This window comes from Coturnix japonica, chromosome 2 (genome assembly GCF_054131305.1).
Source record: "Coturnix japonica strain WE chromosome 2, WE-NBRP24, whole genome shotgun sequence".
In the NCBI taxonomy this organism is placed as follows: Eukaryota; Metazoa; Chordata; class Aves; order Galliformes; family Phasianidae; genus Coturnix; species Coturnix japonica.
Genome location: NC_140664.1, coordinates 66057205 through 66075080, shown reverse-complemented (window position 1 = coordinate 66075080; position 17876 = coordinate 66057205). Strand labels below are relative to the sequence as shown.

Below are 17876 nucleotides of genomic sequence, written 5' to 3'. Positions count from 1 at the left end.
AGGAAACCAAACTATACATCTCACATTTCTTCCATCTCGTTTATAAACACCTTCCAACCTCTGTAACAAATGGCTGGGGGACAATACAGTCAACAGCTTCTTCTGTTATACTTGTCACTGTCTGAAGGTTGCTTACAGTGAGAGCGGGGCAAGTCTCTTCTCACTGGTGACAGGATGAAGGGAAGTGGCCTCAAGTTGCGCCAAGATAAGTTTAGGTTGGACTAGGAAACACTTCTTTACAGAAGGGGTAGTTAAACACTGGAATAGGCTCCCCAGGGAGGTGGTTGAGTCACCATCCCTGGATGTGTTTAAGAGCCATTTAGGATCTGGTGCTCAGGGATATGATTTAGCAGAGGGTTGTTAGGGTACTATGGTTAGGCTGTGGTTGGACTTGATGATCTTTGAGGTCTTTTCCAACCTGAGTATAATTCCATCACATCACATGTGTTTAAGGAACATTGAGTGGTTTAGTGAGAACTATTGCTGATAGGCAGTTGGTTGGACTGAATGATTTCATGTCTTTTCCAACCTCAGTGATTCTATGATTCTATAACTTCAGAGTAGTATCCTAACAGCCCAGCTATCTTGTGAAGTTCACAGCAGTGTCTTGCAGGCCGAATTCCCTACTAGCTCATACAATCCTCACTTCAAGGTACCCCAGCTGGCACGCTAGGAGGGAAATCCTGCTATTTCGAGATTACCCTGTGCATACAGAGTGTGTCCCTTTGAGGCTCTCCTGTTCGCGTTGGTTTCTCCCTGCCCAAATCCCGGCTGTCAACGAGCAAGCCGAGAGCTCAATAGCAGCGACCTCTCCTAAAGGGCCCTGACTGCGGCGGCTGTGCAGCGTCCGACCCGAAAGCAGAACTACAACCCCCAGCACGCCTCGCTCACGCAGCCCGCCCTCCATTGACGGCTCGTGGCGGGATGGCGGCGGCGCAGAGAGGCAGCCAGAGCAGGAGAGGGCGCTCGCTACCCCGGAACTGTGTTTGAAGCCGGGAAAGGGCGGTGCGCGGGGCTCTTCCCCTGTTCTCGCTCCTGTGGCGCGGCTGTGCCTTTAAGCTCGGCCGGGCGCGCGGCGTACCGCGCCTGCGCAGCGGGGTCGGCACCGGCGGTGTCTGTTGTGGCGCCCCGTGCCCCACAGCGGCAGGCCGCGGCCCACTGCCAGCCCGGTGGCGGGTGTCACCATAGCGACCTGCCCCGGCGGGATGGAGGGGCCGGCCGAGAAGGGCGGCGGGAGCGGCTCGGAGGGCCCCGCGGTGCTGATCGCCGAGATCCGGGCGCCGGGCCCGCGGCCGCTGCGGTTGCTGGAGTGGAAGGTGTCGGTGGGGGCGGCGGTGCAGATCGGGTCCGTGCTGGCGCTCTGCGCCCCGCTGCCGCCGGCCCCGCGCCCCGCCGCAGCCTCGCCGGGCTCTGCCGCGAGCCCCCGGCCCCAGCGCTCCGGCACCGAGCGCAAGCTGAAGGCGGAACGGCCCGGCGTAGTGCGGGAGCTGTGCGTGCGGCCCGGACAGGTCATCGCGCCCGGGTGAGTGCGGCACCAAGGAACGGGGGCGGCCCTGTGGCGGGGGGTGCCGGCGGGGAGCGGGCGGCGTGCCGCGCTTCGCTACTCGCAGGTGTTTATCGGGAGCTTCGCTTCCCCATCACGACGGGCGATGCGCCGCGTAAAGCAGCAGCTTCTTCCGCTTGGTGCTTGTCTCGCTGCTAGGAGGACGAGGCTGCTCACGTGAAGCCCTGTGCTGAAACACCTGTGGGAAGCTGTCGCTCTGGGGGAGGCTGTGGGAGCTTAGGGTACGCGAAATTGTTTCCAACCCAGTGTTCCAGAACGGAGTCCTTCTGTGCTGACTTCGTGCACGAGATAAGAACGTCTTTGCTCCAGGGTTCCACGAAAGCAGTTTTTACCAGCAAACCTACCCAGAAATATCACGGTTTAGTTTGGCAACTCGCTCTTTAGTCAGCATAAAACTCTAGAACCAGCAGGGTTGTTTATTGCTTGTTTGGAGAGATTTTACTGACAAACATCCCTGCAGCGAAGTGTTGGGATTGTTGGACACAGTGCAGATACCATCAGAAGCCTAAACGCTGTCAACTTTATATGTGTCTCAGTGTGTAAATCTTCACAAGTATCAACCAAATTCTGTAATTCAAACTTAAGAATGGCAAGGGGTTTATTGAGAGAGGTTTTCTAGTTTAACAACAGCTCTGTCTATAATATTTTATATTAGTCAACTTTTAATTTCTTAAATGTCTAACAGCTAGATAGGGCCTCTCAGATTTCTAGGTTAAACTGGGCTAATAGCTTGCTACCCTGCACTTAAAGCAGTTTTTTTTTTCCCTTGGCAGGAAACCATTGAAACCCTCTACTTCCTCTGTTTTATGACACCAAGTTCTTTTCTTTTATTGCAGTTCTCTTGGATGTTGGGTGGGTGCAGCCAGGCCTAAAGGCCTAAACTTCCTTGCTTGAAAAATCACCAGCACATATGCAACGTGTGTGTAAAGAGATGCTCTCAAAGATTCAGGAGAAAACAATGTTATTATCAGTCAGCACTGTAAGATAATGCAAAGGAGATAAAGTTGTATTTTTCTTGCTGCAGAAAGCATTATTCTTTCTGAGATAAGGTGGTGTCTTTCCGCTCGTGCCACATCAGCATTCAGCTGTTACATCTGGTGCAAGATGAGTGATCTCTTAATATGTGATTTAGTGCCATAAATGCTGGGTCAAAATAAAAATGTGTGTAAATATAACCAACATTTTAAAATAGTGTATGTGAGGTGAAAATCATCTTGATAGCACTGAGGGGACAGAGAGATGAAGTTTTGTGTTGTATCTTACATTAGCTGAGCACTTTGAGGGGAGAAAATGAAACCCAATGTAAGTTAAGAATAAACTAAAACATGGCTCTGTTATGGCAGCATTACACGTTTAGCTTTGTGGGGTAAAATCTTTGGGACTTAAATGCACCAGTTCTTAGGCAGTGCTTGTGTCGATTCATTTAATCTTAATTCACTATAATTAGCAAGTGCTTGCTTTGAAACAGAAAATGAACACTGTTTTTTATTACTGTTGTCCCTAGCTTCCAAAAACAATTGTCTTAAACTGACAGGAGCTGGTTGTTAGTACTGACCTTTGCTGAACTGTTCTGGAGTTCTGAATTTTCAGCTTGGTTTCTTATACACTGTAACGGTGTTTGCTGGGTAAACATAGAAGACAAATTGAATTGGGGAGGTAGAAAAAGTATGACGTGAAGAGAGTAGAGCTGGTGATTTGGAGACATAACTGCGTTTGTTCAGTAACTTACAAGGCATCTTAATAAGCGTTTTATCTCTTGCCTGTGGCTTCATATTTTGTGGAATGGAAGTAAAAACATTTCACCATCTGTCAGCAATATTTAAATGCACATAAAAGTTGTTCACTATTGAAATATAGTAATTGTTAAGGTAGGTAATGTAGTAATATAGCTGAAACTTTTCTGTTGTCTCCAGCTTCCTAGATGCCATTTGCTGCTTTGAGAAAAGTGGTCTTGGTCAGTTTAACCCCTAATTCTTTGTATACTGAAGATATGTGCAAATGTTTGCCAGTCCTTTAAGCACTGTAGGCATTCTGACTCAAATATTTTTACTTCAGTTAGAAAGTGAGAATAAAAATTGCTTAAATCTTTTTGAGGATGAACAATGTGACTTGCTGTAAGTTCCCACACTGTTATTTTGGCCAACTTTATTATAATAATGTTTTCTTAGAGCACAGGTTTCTCTCAAGATACGTTTCTAATGCTTGTTCATGGTTGTTTGTATTTTTGTTTTGATCACATATGAGCTCAGATAAAAATGAAAGTAAGCGTGCAGCACTCAGTTTTCTTATAGCTTGATTTCCTGCTTCTTGACATAGGCAGTGGCTTTAGCAGTCATCCCCTCATTCAGTATGGCCTTCCCTGAAGGCCTTGGTGTGTATTGCACTGGCAGAAGCTGCTGAAATGACTCACCTGGATGCTACGGGGGAAGCCATATCTATTCCTTGCTCCAGCCTGCCTTATTGGTGTGCAGAGGGCTGCAGGGAGGGGGTGGCTGGAGTGAAGATTATAGCCTGGGGCAGGCAGGAGGTGGATGTTGCTTATGCTGGCATACGTGGGCAATGAGATGCTGAGCCAGGGCTTGAGGGACTGAGCATGACCTGCTAGGACTGCAAATAGCAGGGATGACAGCAAGCAGGTAATGGAAGGTCTTTGATGTTAACAAAGCAAAATTTTCATGGGTGGCAGGAGCAGCAAATGTCATAAGCTGCTGCACTGCTCTGTGTATAATTAATACTAGTTACTCATCAGAGTTAATCGTTTGGAAGCTGTGACTGGTATGTCAGGATGCTAGACTAGATCAATATTTTGTTTTATGTGAATATTTACATTAAGTGTTTCTAAGGTGAAACAGTTGCCTCTTTTTAGGCTCTAATAATGAGATGAACTGCTGAAATTCTCTTGTGTAGTTCACGCTTGCAGAATCTTCCAAAAGATTTATTACCTGTACATTGAGATTAAATATCTTTCTGCCTTAAATAGCTGGAGTAGCAAGAACTTGAATTCTTTTACAGAACATAAAATATATGAGAGCTATAATCAAAGTCTTAATGTGTTGGATTCCAGTCAAAGCTTATTTTCTAAGAGATGGGAATATGTTCTTTAAAGCTGTACGTTATTGTGTTGCTCCATGGTTGTTCTTTATTCACAGTATCACCCTTTGTTTATCTAATGTCACAAAACCTCAGGGCTTCATTTAGCACCCAACTTGAGGTGGACATTTGAGGTGGGCCTCAGTACTATTCATCTTGGAATCTTCAGGAGGAATAAAATACTGATCAACTGCAGCTTTTGAAGTAATGACTCTTGTAATAAAATACAGAAAGAACGACGTGCTGTTTCACTTAAACACAGATGTTTTCACAGTATCCTGTCAAATATTGAAGGAGCTTCTTAAAATCTGCAGAAGTTGCCAAATGCTGAGGGCTGTTGAATAATACTTAGTAATCTCTATTTACTGTATCTCTTACCTACTTCCTTTTAATATTTGGATGCATTCTGTTTTTATATTAAGTTATGGAATGCATCTTTTCAGCCTGTTTCCTGTTTATGCTTGTATTTTTTCTTTCGTTTTCTGAGTGCTGATGCTAAAAAAAGCTGCTTTAAATGTATCTGTTGGATAATTGAATTTGATGCTGGAAAGGGTTCAAGCTCCATGTGATTTTCATTCCTTTATTGCTCTGGCACCTAACAAGCACCTGTTGTAAGTAGCTGAATGTAAGGGTTGAGTACACTGTGAGAAGGTTAACTTCTCTTTCCTTTATGTGAACATCTATTTTCGCAAAACTGCTAGGATCTTCATTATCTGGAGGAATGAATCTACCTGCTCAGCAGAGTTTGGTTGGAATCAGACATGTTCAGAAGTAACTAATAGGGAGGTGAGGCAGTATAGTGTGGCTGTAGAAGCCTCGTGTGTGTCAATTTTGCTCAGGGAGGCCTCCTTAGATCTGGGTTTCATAATTGCTTCCAACTTACAGGAGAGATGGCTGGAAGGAATGTGCCTCCAGCTTTCACATGTCTGGGTGTTAGAAGCCATGTAGCTAAAGCTGGCCTGATCTCCTGCTTTACTTTTCATCCTTCCCACCCAGTCTTCTGCTAAATAACCCAGACTGATCAATGCCTTCGTTTGGTTGCTTCAATAGGAAGGCAGTGTGGGGAAAGGCAGCACGTAATTACGCTTTTAGCAGTAGCTAGCATTAGGTGAGATCAAATTGGTTGTAATTGTTATAGGGATTAAATTATGAAGTGAAATCGAGAAATAACATTATTGAGGTTACGTATTTCCCATGCTGCATTCTGTGTAATTGTCTTTAGTAATGAATTGCTTTTATCCTTACAGATTTTCTCCCAAGGTGGTGTGTTTCCCGTTGTCAGAGTTCTTGCTATAAGTTGGGTATCTTACTTAAGCTCAAGGACTTTATCAGTACATGTGGAATCCAATGGGCCAGCAGTGACATAGCTCATTGAACTGCTTATGCATTTTATTGTAGATACGTTCCATCACAACAGGAAGAGACTTTTACTTTAGTCATCTGATGGTACTGAAAAAACAGATTTAGGGTGTCTGGGCTCATGTTGGTTGATTTGTACAGGATGTCATTCATCAGAATTGTCAAAATCCAGAAGGAGTTTTTACTCTTTGTACATAACAGTGTAAAACTTTGCAGTGTGCTGTGTAGGTTTCTTCTAGTGGATAAAGGGAACGCAGCTTAAATGTGATCTCTGAATGGAGAAAGCGGTCAGAAGTTGGAAGATAATGTAACATTCTTCGTTAGGAAATGCGGGGTTGGAAGGATCATAAGAAATCTGGTATGTTGGTTGATATGTGGGGAAGTTGTGTGTCTTTACCTACAGAAGTGGAGAGCTTGAGAAGGAATGTGCCTCAAAAGAGTATAAAGGGGTCGGTGATGGGCAAGCCCAGGACTGTTACTGCTTGGCTTTGCAGCTGCTCACCTATGACTTAATGTTGGTGGGTAACATGTGAAAGTCATTATGTGGTTCAAGAAAACCCTACATCAGTTATTCAAGGACTGTCTGCTTCTTGGCAGATATTTTTGGGAGTTTTTCTTTAAAAAAACCTCATGGTTAAATATCTAAGGAATTAATCCTTCATGGTCATCCTTCACCTTCAAGGTGATTAAGGCTTTGAAATATTCATGCTATGAAACTAGAGTCCTCTTACAACAGAAGCTATGGTTATTTGTTACAGTAAATTGGCTTTAGGACCCTTTGAGTTGGTTCTAAATGCTGCAGCCACATACCACAAAGTGGTTCTCTGGTGTTTAAAAATGTCAGTTTCTCAAAATTTGTGGGTAAATTAACCTGTAGAAGCAGGCTTTAAGTTAAGTTTGCTTGTTTGCCATTCTTGTCCTATAACAGCTATAATACTGCACACAAACTGTGGTGTAGATTGGCTGGATGATTCAATAATGCTGGCTATTAATAACCATGAATCTAGCGTATTTTCATTTTTACCTATTGACAATTACTTGATGATAATCTCTTGAGCATGCTGCAGAACTGGTAGGGGCAGAGGCTGTTGTTTAGTTGTTTGTAGGAATCTTACTTTGCTGTGGCAGTGCAACTTGACATCTGATGTTCATTGTTAAGTCATCAAATTGAGGTCAGCAGCTTTAAGTGACAACTGACAACTCAGGGGTTTGTGACTGTTGTGGTATTTCTTTATCCCAGACTGATCTGAGGAAATGCGCTACTTTTTTGGCTTTTCATTTGTGTAAGTGACATGCAGGCAGGTGTGAGGCAGTTACTTTATGGCATGTAAGCTGTCAGTTTTTCCATTTGTACATCTGACAAATCCCACTGTAAGTACTATGGTAATGCTTGGTTCCTTTAAAAAGACTATTAAGACAAGTAAAAAAACTACTAAAAAGACTGTTAAGATGACTATGGCTTGGTTTCCCTGTCATGAAGGTGTTCAGCTAGTGCTGAACAAATAAGGAAGATAAATATGAGTGGAAGTGACCTGTCTGCTGTGGGGAGGCTGCTCAGTAGGGTGAGTTGTTGACGCTGCCTCCATCCTCTCTGGGCATTAGCCATTTTTTGTTAAACACTTGCAACATTGTCATCTTTTCCCATCAGCGACCTTGCTGACTTTGTTTTTCATCGCTGGAAATGTGTGATTGTGCTGGAAAGACTGATTAAAAACAAAATTTAAAAAGCCTTTAGGGGGGTGCTTTTTATTTGTAGCAGCCTTGCTTTAGTGCACTGTTGCAACTGAAAAGTGGCAAATTGCATCGCAGGTGAAAAAACCTGAAATGCTGATTTTTCACATTGAAATTAACCTACCCAGAGCTAAAGCTGTGGTTACATTCGTTAGGGACTTTGTATGGTTTTGAGTTAACGTTAATGACCAGGCCTTAGGAATAGCAATGGCATTGACCTCCTCTGTTAATGAAAGCAAAATGCTCATATTGGATTTCATGGAAGCTTTCCTTCCACCGAGCTTTTTCAATCAGCAGCATGGGAAAACAGGTACTTTTAAAGGGCCTATTTTAGAAACAGACAAGGTGTACAAGTTAGGTAGTGCTGTGAAAGCCTTGATGGGCACAGGGCTATCACGTGCATCCTGATGCCATTAGCAAATGTTCATCTCTGACCATGATTGTTACAATAAAAGTAAAGTTTTGTTGCAATTGAGCATTTAGTGCCTCTGTTTCTGATGTACAAACACACCTGGAAAGAATGGGAATAAGAGTTTCCTTATTTCACAGAATCACCTCAGTTGCATTATATATATGTATTTAAAATATATGTGTGTTCTCTGAGAAAAAGCAAGGTGCTGTTAATGCTGCCAGCAATAGAATGGCAGCATATTCATTCTTTAAATTTAGAGGGGATTAATTTCTCCTGCAGAAGTGGAGTAGGGAGCAGCTGTGTTCTTACAGCAGGTTTCAGTCATGATCTGGGAAAGAAAAGAAGCGGAAACCCAAACCCCTCTTTGGTGTATGCAACCATTTAAGATAGATATGCAGGCTTCTGTTCCAGAGCTCTACCTCTGAAGATCCACCTGGATCTTGGCTCTTATATTTTGAGAATCCATCAGCTAAATAGTAAAAGGAGTGTTTCCAGATCTGAAATTCACAAAAGCCATTTTACCTGATTTCTACAGTATGCTTTTAGCAAATATACTTTTTAGTAAACATTTACAATATACGCTAAAACGTAGGTGGGTTAAGTATTTAAAGGTGCTTAAGCCTTAGTAGAGTTCAGGTCTTCTTTCTGCAGCATTATGTAATATATGTTGTTAGTTTGTGTTTGTTTTCCTCTGGAAGGAGTCTGCTTAAGATCCTGGCAGCTGTGCTTGGAAGCTTGCTCAGCTCAGTTGTATGGTGCTACTAAGATCTCTGGTGCTCCAGAGTTCTTTCTCTGTCCTTTGGCTTAGATTGCTCTCAGGTACCTTTTAACTTTAGCGAGCATCAGAAAATTAGCTGTTCTGGTCATGTTTAAGTGTGCAAGGACAGAACTGGTATTTACTGGTGTTGGTGAGTATGTGACAAGTTAGGGAGGTGATGCTTAGGAAAACTGTCAATGAATAATTTAGAAGTCTCTACTCTGAGATTGTAAGTTTAACATGAACAGGAACTTTTGCATGTCCTAATTTAAATCACACCTTATCTCAGGATTATACCAGCCCCTCAGTTGCATGTCTGGAGGATGATGTTGGGTCAGATGCGAAGTACAGAATGCCTGAAGATTCTACTGATTCTAAGCTGGCATAAAGTGGCTTTTTTTCCGAGCTATTGAAAACAATTAAATGGGGAACTCGGTTACAATTATAGTCTGGTCAGCCACTGTAAACTTTCATGCACATTTTTGAGTCTTCAGTTGATTTTGGAGGGTTTTCTTGGACTGTTTCAGTGTCTGTGTAATTCAGGTTCATGCTCTGAACATGAGCAGTTCTAGCTTAGTGAGAGCCTGACTAAGGCAGATGAAAAAGGAACTTCAGAGATGAACCAAAGTAAAGGAGAACAAAGCAAGAATGTTTGTAAAAGTGAGAAGGGAAGAAGAGTCAAATGATGAAGTAGTGTGTACTTGGGGAGATGAGAGAACTAAGTAAATAATCAAATGCCTATAGAGAAGGATCACTCTTCTTTTACGTTCTTGTGAATACCGATTGACTGCTTGTGTTCTTTGAAATATATACTTTACTTGTAAAGTGGAGGTCTGAAATGGTTGCAGAGGAAGAGAAGATGCAATTTCCAAGCAGATGATGGGCCCCCATGCGGAGGGATCTGATCTGCCCTTTTGTAAAAAGGACATGGTTCTGGCTTTCAGTAATCTAAGTACCTGAAATCAACATGCAATAAGTTGGATGCCTGTATCTCTTTTCCAGGGGTGTCTTGGTGAGGCTGGAAGGATGTAGCCATCCAGTGGTTATGAAAGGTTTGTGTGCAGAATGTGGCCAGGACTTGACTCAGTAAGTATTACAGCTCCTTTTCTTTCAAGCTTATCCTTGCTTGTGATTAGGTATTCAAACTCTTCCTTCTGTCATTTATTTTGCTTCAGTGTTCTGATCCTTAGTAGTTGTGAATCATACTTGTAAGTATACCTGTGAAGTTGTAGAAATAACTAGTAGGGAGAGAGGACAGCATTCATACTGCCTAGCATAAACAGGTCAACTTAATTTTCAAATTTTAGCATAAAGCACTCTTTTAAAAAGAAAATAAAGTCTGTTTTGAGTTTCTAGTGACATTCTTGCTTTGAGTGGCCTGAGTATGTTAATTCACAGTCACATTATTAGTGGTGTAATTATACTTAAAAGTGTATTTCTTATGTGATAAATTGGTATTTATAGGCAGAAATTGGTGTTTTGTGGATAAAAGCAGTATTTAGAGAAATCGGTGAGGTCTGTGCCATTGTTGCAGGCTGCTATAATTTACTTTCACTATTTACACGGCGCACTTGTTTTGTTATCCTGAAGCATGCTTTCAAAGACATGACTTATTTATATGTTGCTGTGGTCACAGATGTATTGTTTGGAACTATATTTACTTGTAACTGTTATAGAGATTCATAACTTGGAATATGAGTGAATAAGATGCCTGTTTCTTTGTCACTGCTTAAAGGCCCCAGCACAGATGAAGGATACTCTTTTTCTCAGGAACTTGTTTGTAAATTATTTGGCGCTGTGTTCTCATGAAATAAAAACTGGATGAAGTTTAACTTTGGCTGTAGATACAAAACTTTGTGCTTGATTGGAAAGAGGTACATAAAAGAATCAAAAGGTGCTTATGTCACACCACACTAAACTTATATGATAATATTTTTAATGTTGATGAGTCAGAAATAAAGTCTTTCAAAATGGTTGTTCACAACAAATTTGTGTTTACTGGAAGCAAGTAATGCTGAAACACTGTGGGGTTGGTTGATCTGTTTTAGGGAACTTTGTACTTGTACATGCTTGTGTGTAAATGTACTTATTACACATACACAAATCCTCCTACATACATGATTTTGAGTGTATGTGTATGATATGTGCATATATAAATATAGGCACCAACTCAGGATTGTGGTTCTGTAATACCCCATTAGGTGCCAAAGGGAAATGTATGTATGTTGGGGTGTTGGTATTTTGAATTTATTTGTTTATTTTGGCTACTTCTTTTGAAGCAGCAATCAGATATATTTTGTTCTGCTACACAGAGTAAGTTTGCCTATGATTTGCATTATTATATCATAGTCCGGCTTGGAAGAATAGGTAATTGTGTGCTGAGGGTTTATGAAAAAAGGAAAATGTTTTAGCTGTGAATGGTTTGGTAGCTAACAATTTATAACTCGTCACATTGATCAATGTGTAGGTGCTTTCTTCACCTTGGGGTCTTCATATGTGGCTGTATGGAAGCATAACTAATTAACGTGAATTCTGCAAGGTTTACTTGGCGAGCCTCTTCGATATATTTACACATTTTGTTCAGTAACTTGAATTAATGATAACTTGAAATTATGGATGAGGCAGAAACATCACTTAATCATACAGTGTTTTGGTATTGCAGGTTGTGCTGTTCAAATGTTAATTCACTTAAATTTTGCTCTGTTTTGATGCCTCTTTTCTCTTTGTGGTTAGAATACGAAGCAAGAATGGAAAACAGAATGTACCATTATCCACGGCAACTGTGTCTATGGTTCATAGTGTCCCAGAACTGAAAGTGAGCTCTGAGGTAAGTACGGTTGTGCTTTCTGTATTCATAACCTTCATTGTAGATTGACAGTTGAAAAGCTTAATAAAAGGAGTTTCTTCAACATTGTATATACTTATATCAAGTGTTTGGCTCACGTATGATGGGATACTTGGTGCTGAGCATCAGTAGCCCAGAATTTTTGTGTTTATGCTTATGCAGATCAATTATATCAAGTTTTATAGCATTTTTTTTTTAGGCCTGTGATAAATGTTGGTTTGAGTTCATCAATTATAAGTTGTCCCTGTCATATGGATCAGGATAGGGATATATATTTTTTTTTCTATAGGAAAAGTTGCTGACGTGGCTGCCATCTGTACAACATTACTTTTATGAAGTGTTAGTGCCTTTACAATTAGTTTATAGCAGCGTTTCTTCTCAGGTTCATAATATACAGAGGCCAATAACCCTAGCTCATTTATTGTAAATTAAGCTTATTCTATGAATGCTTTGTTACAGCAAGCTGAACAGCTAGGAAGAGAAGATCAACAACGACTACACAGAAATCGGAAACTAGTGCTTATGGTAGATTTGGATCAGACATTGATCCATACTACGGAACAGCACTGCCAACAGATGTCTAATAAGGTATGTATTTGGTGTTAACTTTCAAACTGAAGTGATGACAGAGATATTTCTAAGAATATTTAAATGGTGGATGTTCTAAAACAAGAAAATAACAGCAATAATAATAAAAATACTGTTTAAATATTTATTATTTATTTTTTAAAATACTGTGCTAACTGAAGAATAACAAAAAATGTGAGGAACGTATTCTGTAAAATACTCCCTTTTCTCCCATCTCTGTTTACATTGTTAGCTTTCTTTCTTTCATTTGTGTTTCTTTTCATTTTTACATTGCAGTTACTTTAAGCAAACAATATTCAGGTTGTTGTTTTTAATGTGAGCATTTCTTCCTCTTCATCTCCCAGACTGAATATGGGATTAGGAGATGGTTTTTTTTCCTCCAAATAATCTTTGTGGCAAAAACTTGTTCTAGTCTACTCATACTGAGTTAAAATAGTGGAAGTGATGGAAGAGTGTACTTTTTGAATGCTGGTATTTTTGTTTGGCAGTTTGATAACATAAAACATGCTTTTTCTTTTAGGGCATATTTCATTTCCAGTTAGGTCGAGGTGAGCCTATGCTGCATACTCGTTTGCGTCCTCACTGTAAGGAATTCCTGGAAAAGATAGCCAAGCTGTATGAGTTGCATGTTTTTACATTTGGCAGCAGACTTTATGCACATACAATTGCAGGTGAGTAGTATATTAGGTTTAGCAATGGCCCAGTGATCTGACTTGATACTCACATGATTTATTTCCTTTCGGTGATTGTTTTCAACTATTTGTTCTCTAGTTTTGCACAAAATAATTCCTGTATGCTCCTGTAAGCAGAATTCTCATCTTAGCATTTAGGTGCTGCATGCGTAATTTTAGCATCAGTCCCTTTTTTCCTCATATCTGATGTGTGGGTTTTTTCGCTTCCCTGAGAAGTTAAAGGATCAGATTATGCCATGGCAGCTATTGTATTCTGGTTTAATTAAGAAATCATGCAGTGGGGCTCTAAGAGTGATCTGCAACATCACTTAAAGATCTAAAGCAGCAGTTACATGAAAACCTACAGTGTGGATCTCCTTTGGGGAGAAGAAATTTACTATTTCTCTTAACCCAAGGAAGATTGTCTGCTATATGTGAATTAAAAGTAATTCTGTTTGTGTTGTGGAACTGATAAGTACTTTCTAGTGAGAAAAGCACAGGTCTAACAGTATTTAAATTTATTATTCTCAAAAACTTTTAAATATTTTCTCCTTGTAACTGTAAAATCAGCATTTAAATTCTAAAGCTTTTAGCAATAATAATCTGTGGTGTGGATCATAGTCTGAAATGTTATTTTTCCAACATACATCAAAGCTAACTTGTTTTGGAATCATGTGGGTTGAGGTAATGAATGTGAGGGGTGTGATCATGTGTTTAAACTACTTTTTTTCATTGGGGGAAAAAAAAAAAAAAGCTTTCATTTCATCCCTGAACGTTCCATGACAGAATGGCATTATTACCTCAGATTTCCCTTTATTAATTGCCTGTAAGACGCTGATTGCACGGAAGTAGGGTGGCTTCAGGCACTCACATACTCTTCCAGCTCACCCACTGATTCAGGCTGTGACCCTGGAATTCCACTACATGTATCAATGAGAAATAACCATTTCTGATCAAGAAAGGAGCATTTCAAAGTAGAGCAAACTATTGTAGTTATCTTAGTTCTCAGAAGGAATTGTATAAACTGAGAGCTGCATGCATGTTTAACACGCCATAGAAAATACTTAAAATGACAAGATATCTTTGTTGCTGGAAAGTGATGGCTATTTGTCATCTCCTCAAAATAAATATCAGGGGAGAAGTGTCCAAATTACTACATTATTCAATATTGACTCAACTGTTTGAAGTTTTTCCTAAGGCTTTGTCAGTCTCTCTATTGGTGTATGTGTTGTACTGCTATTGTGCAGTGATTTTTGGTGTTTTTTTTCCACCCTTCTTGTATACTGAATGTATACTTCTTGTATACTGAATACTTATATACTGCATCTGGATACCTGTCATAAGGAAAGTGGGTGGCCTGTCTTGAGATGGATTTTGTGCCAAAATTTTTCCATGGCCTAAGGTCCAAGCATGAATACCAAATAAAGTCAGAAATTGTATAGCAAATACCCTTCTGAGCAAGGGAAAAGTAGGAGCTGTATGTACTTAATAATAGTGATTATTCTTATCTGACTGTGGTCCTGTTTTTGCTTATTTTCATCTCTGAGCTAAAATTTGGATTACCCTGCAGTCCCCTCGCTGTCACAGACTGATGCTTACTGTGTAGCAAACATCTCTGTAGTTGTCATACTTGAGCTGTTCCATCTGCTCCATAGAGAAGGTAGCAGCAAAATGAGCAAATTAATGTATTGCTGCTTTCAGACATTTTCAGACTTCTGTATGTAACCTGAGCCTGTCTAATCTCATCAGAAGCATTCAAAACAGGAGAGGATTTTTGCAATGATGATGGTAGTTTTTGTTGAAACATGTTGGTATGGAGAGACACAGAGGAATGTTGATATGACCTCGAGCCCACATGCTCATCGCCTAAATAACCAAGGTGCTATAGCAAAGTATGTATGCTAATACATATACAGTCCGCCTGGGGGCAGTATTGGCTAAGTCATTTCTCACAGGAAACAGTAGACGTTTGGTTTGTGTTTTTTTACCATTATTCCCATGCTACATAAGGACTTCTCATAAAATCCCAGGAATCTTCTTATAAGATTCCTCTATGCTTTCTGAGCTTCTCCATATACACCCTACATATATATATATATTTTTTTTTTAATTATTTATTTATTTATTTATTTTTGTATGAAGCCTGTGAACTTTGAGCTGCTGCGTCCACATTCTGGAGTACTTTTCCTTCAGTTGTAAAGTAGATGACGTATGGTCAGGCCATTTCTGCTGCCCTGACTGTCACCTGCTAGGTGGACTTAGCTGATATTTGTAAATATGGTTTATATCTGCTCAACTAACCCATTCTTATTTTGTCACACTTGCGAAGGAGTTACTTGTATGTTTATGAAGTTGTTTTGGATATTCTAATCTAAAAGATTTTATAGTATTTTCCTTCATTATTATTTTGACCACTTGCTACCTAATCTTTTTTCTCCCACCTCTGCATAAGAGAAATTAAGTCTTTTTAAGAAAGAAGTCAGCTTGTATATTGGCTTAAAAGTTAATGCCTTTGAATTTTGGAGGCCATGAGCCAGAAGTGACGATATATGAAATCACTCTTAAGATTTATAGTGGTATTATAAAGTAGAAGTAAATAGAGGGATTTTGTATATATTTGTGTGTGTGTGAGTGTGTATGTTTGTGATTTGTTTTTCACTTCTGTGAATTATTTGTTGAACTACATACCTCCTGCATGTATGTGATTTCCAGCAATGAAAGATCTCAAATGCTGTTGAAAGATTTGGTCAGCAGCTCTACTGTTAATATTAGGAATTGCTGTTCAGCTCAGTCCGTCTTTTAAGATTTGAGACTTGGGAAGTATGAACTACTTACTTCTGAATGTTGTCTTGTGGTGGTCTTTTTTTGTGTTGTCTCATATACACTTTGTATGTCTCATATGCACTTCTGTTTAAGATGTGGAGCAGAGGGTCATGCTTAGAGATGAGTTTTATATAAGTCCATCTAAGATTTAAGATCTCTCACTAAGCAAATCATCCAGACTTATACTGACAAGTCAACAGAGTGAGTTTGACAGAGATTTTATCCCAGTGTAGAAAAAAGATTTACCATTATAAATATCTAGGGAAACAGACTGTTGAAAATCAAGTCCTAAAATTGTTGTAATGTTACAAACTCATTTGCGTAGCAAGAAAAGGTTTTGCTATATAAATGCCCAAGGATTGTGAAGAATTGTAACTTCATTTATGGAAACTAGTAGGAAACTAAGAAAGCATGATGGTCAACTTTGAACAGAAGTCAAAACAGTAACTATTCTGAAATCTCTGTTCTGTTTTAACAAAAAGGAATCACACCACTGCTTTCACAGTTATGCTCAAAAATTGAGTGCATCAACGGGGTTCAGTGGGGTTTTCGTATTTTTCTGATCTGGCTTAAATAAGACTGTCAGGAGCAGAACTGCCGGTAATAACTTCCAGAACATGTAGTGTTTGGTTTTAATTATAAACAGTAACGAATTTGTACAAAACTAGGTTATGATTAATGTGAAATTGTTATTTCTTCAGACTCATGTTTTATTTGGCTTCCAATTGCAAATTGAAGTTAATGTTTTAAATAACTGTGATCTAGCTGGTCAGCTTCTTGTCTGCCCCCATGTGGAATACCATCTCTAAATAGATTAATGTATATTACTGCATCACCTTTTTAAGGGTTTAAAGCGGATATTCACATTTTATTGAAGAAAACAAGTCATGTATGATGAATAAAACTGCCTGCCTCCTGTAGCAAAAGGTCTGGGAAAGTTGGAGAGAGTACAGAGAAGTTCCTAATATACACAAGAAGAAAAGTAGAAAGGAAAAAGCCCAGGTTGAACTCAACTTAGCTACTGCAGTGAAAGACAACAAAAAACTTCTTTACAAATGTATTGACAGTAAGAGGAGGGCAAAGGAGAATGTCCATCCTTTGCTGGATGCAGTGGGGAATGTGAACACAGAGGATAATGGAAAAGGCTGAGGTTCTCAGTGTCTTCCTTACATCTGTCTTTAGAAGTCAGATCAGGTGTCTGTGGGTACTTAACCCCCTGACCTGGAAGTCTGCAATGGGGAGCAGAATACTCCCTCCACAATTCAGATGGGGACAGTTAGAGACCAACTCCTAGATGGAGTTGGTTTGTTGTTTGTTTCTTTTTGTTGTTTGTTTTTTTTTTTCTTTGGTGGATTGTCACAAGTCAGATGATCATGGCCAGATGGGATTTACGTAAGGGTGTTGAGAGAGCTGGCAGAAGTGGCCAGCCCACTTTTCCCCTGTGTTACTGGTCAACTGGATAAGTCCCAGATAATTGGAGGCATGCCAACAGTACTCCCAGCTACAAGAAGGGTCCTAAGGAGGATACACATGCCTGTCAGCATGACATTGGTGCCAGGGAAGGTTATGGAAGAGATCATCTTGGGTGAGATCACACAGATGTGTGGGACAACCAGGGGACCAGGCCCATCCAGCATGGGCTTATCAAAGGTGGGTCCTTGCTTGACCAACAACGTCTCCTGTGGTTGAGTGGATGATGATGGAAATGCTGTGGTTGTAGTCTTCCTCAGCAAACCCTTTCACACTGTCTGCTATAGTGTTCTCCTGGAGAAGCTGTCAGCCCTTTGCCCAGACAGGTATGCTCTTTGCTGGGCAAAGAACGGGCTGGAGGGTCTGGCACAGAGAGTGGTGGTGAATGGAGTTAAATCCAGCTGGTGACCAGTCACAGGTAGTGTTTCCCAGGGTTTGGTATTGGTGCCTGTCCTCTTTAAAATCTTTATTGTTGATCTGGATTTAGGTATTGAGCGTATCCTCAGGAAGTTTGCAGATGACACCAAGTTGGGAGGAAGTGCTGATCTTCCTGAGGTAGCAGGGCC

General features: G+C 40.4%; 1 protein-coding gene across 5 annotated transcripts in view; it reads left to right on the top strand.

Moving 5' to 3' along the window:
• The first annotated feature begins 1082 nt into the window (after positions 1–1082).
• Positions 1083–17876, top strand: part of CTDP1 (CTD phosphatase subunit 1) — an 84515-nt gene continuing 67721 nt past the window's right edge. For all 5 annotated transcript variants that reach the window (XR_014943525.1, XM_015854801.2, XM_085540120.1 and 2 more), the window contains exons 1-5: positions 1083–1522; positions 9916–9999; positions 11647–11740; positions 12218–12346; positions 12867–13017. Coding sequence is in view for 3 of the 5 variants with exons in the window: in XM_015854801.2 (XP_015710287.2) it covers positions 1206–1522; positions 9916–9999; positions 11647–11740; positions 12218–12346; positions 12867–13017 (775 nt within the window). In the remaining 2 variants the exon portion in view is untranslated. The remainder of the gene's footprint in view (positions 1523–9915; positions 10000–11646; positions 11741–12217; positions 12347–12866; positions 13018–17876) is intronic.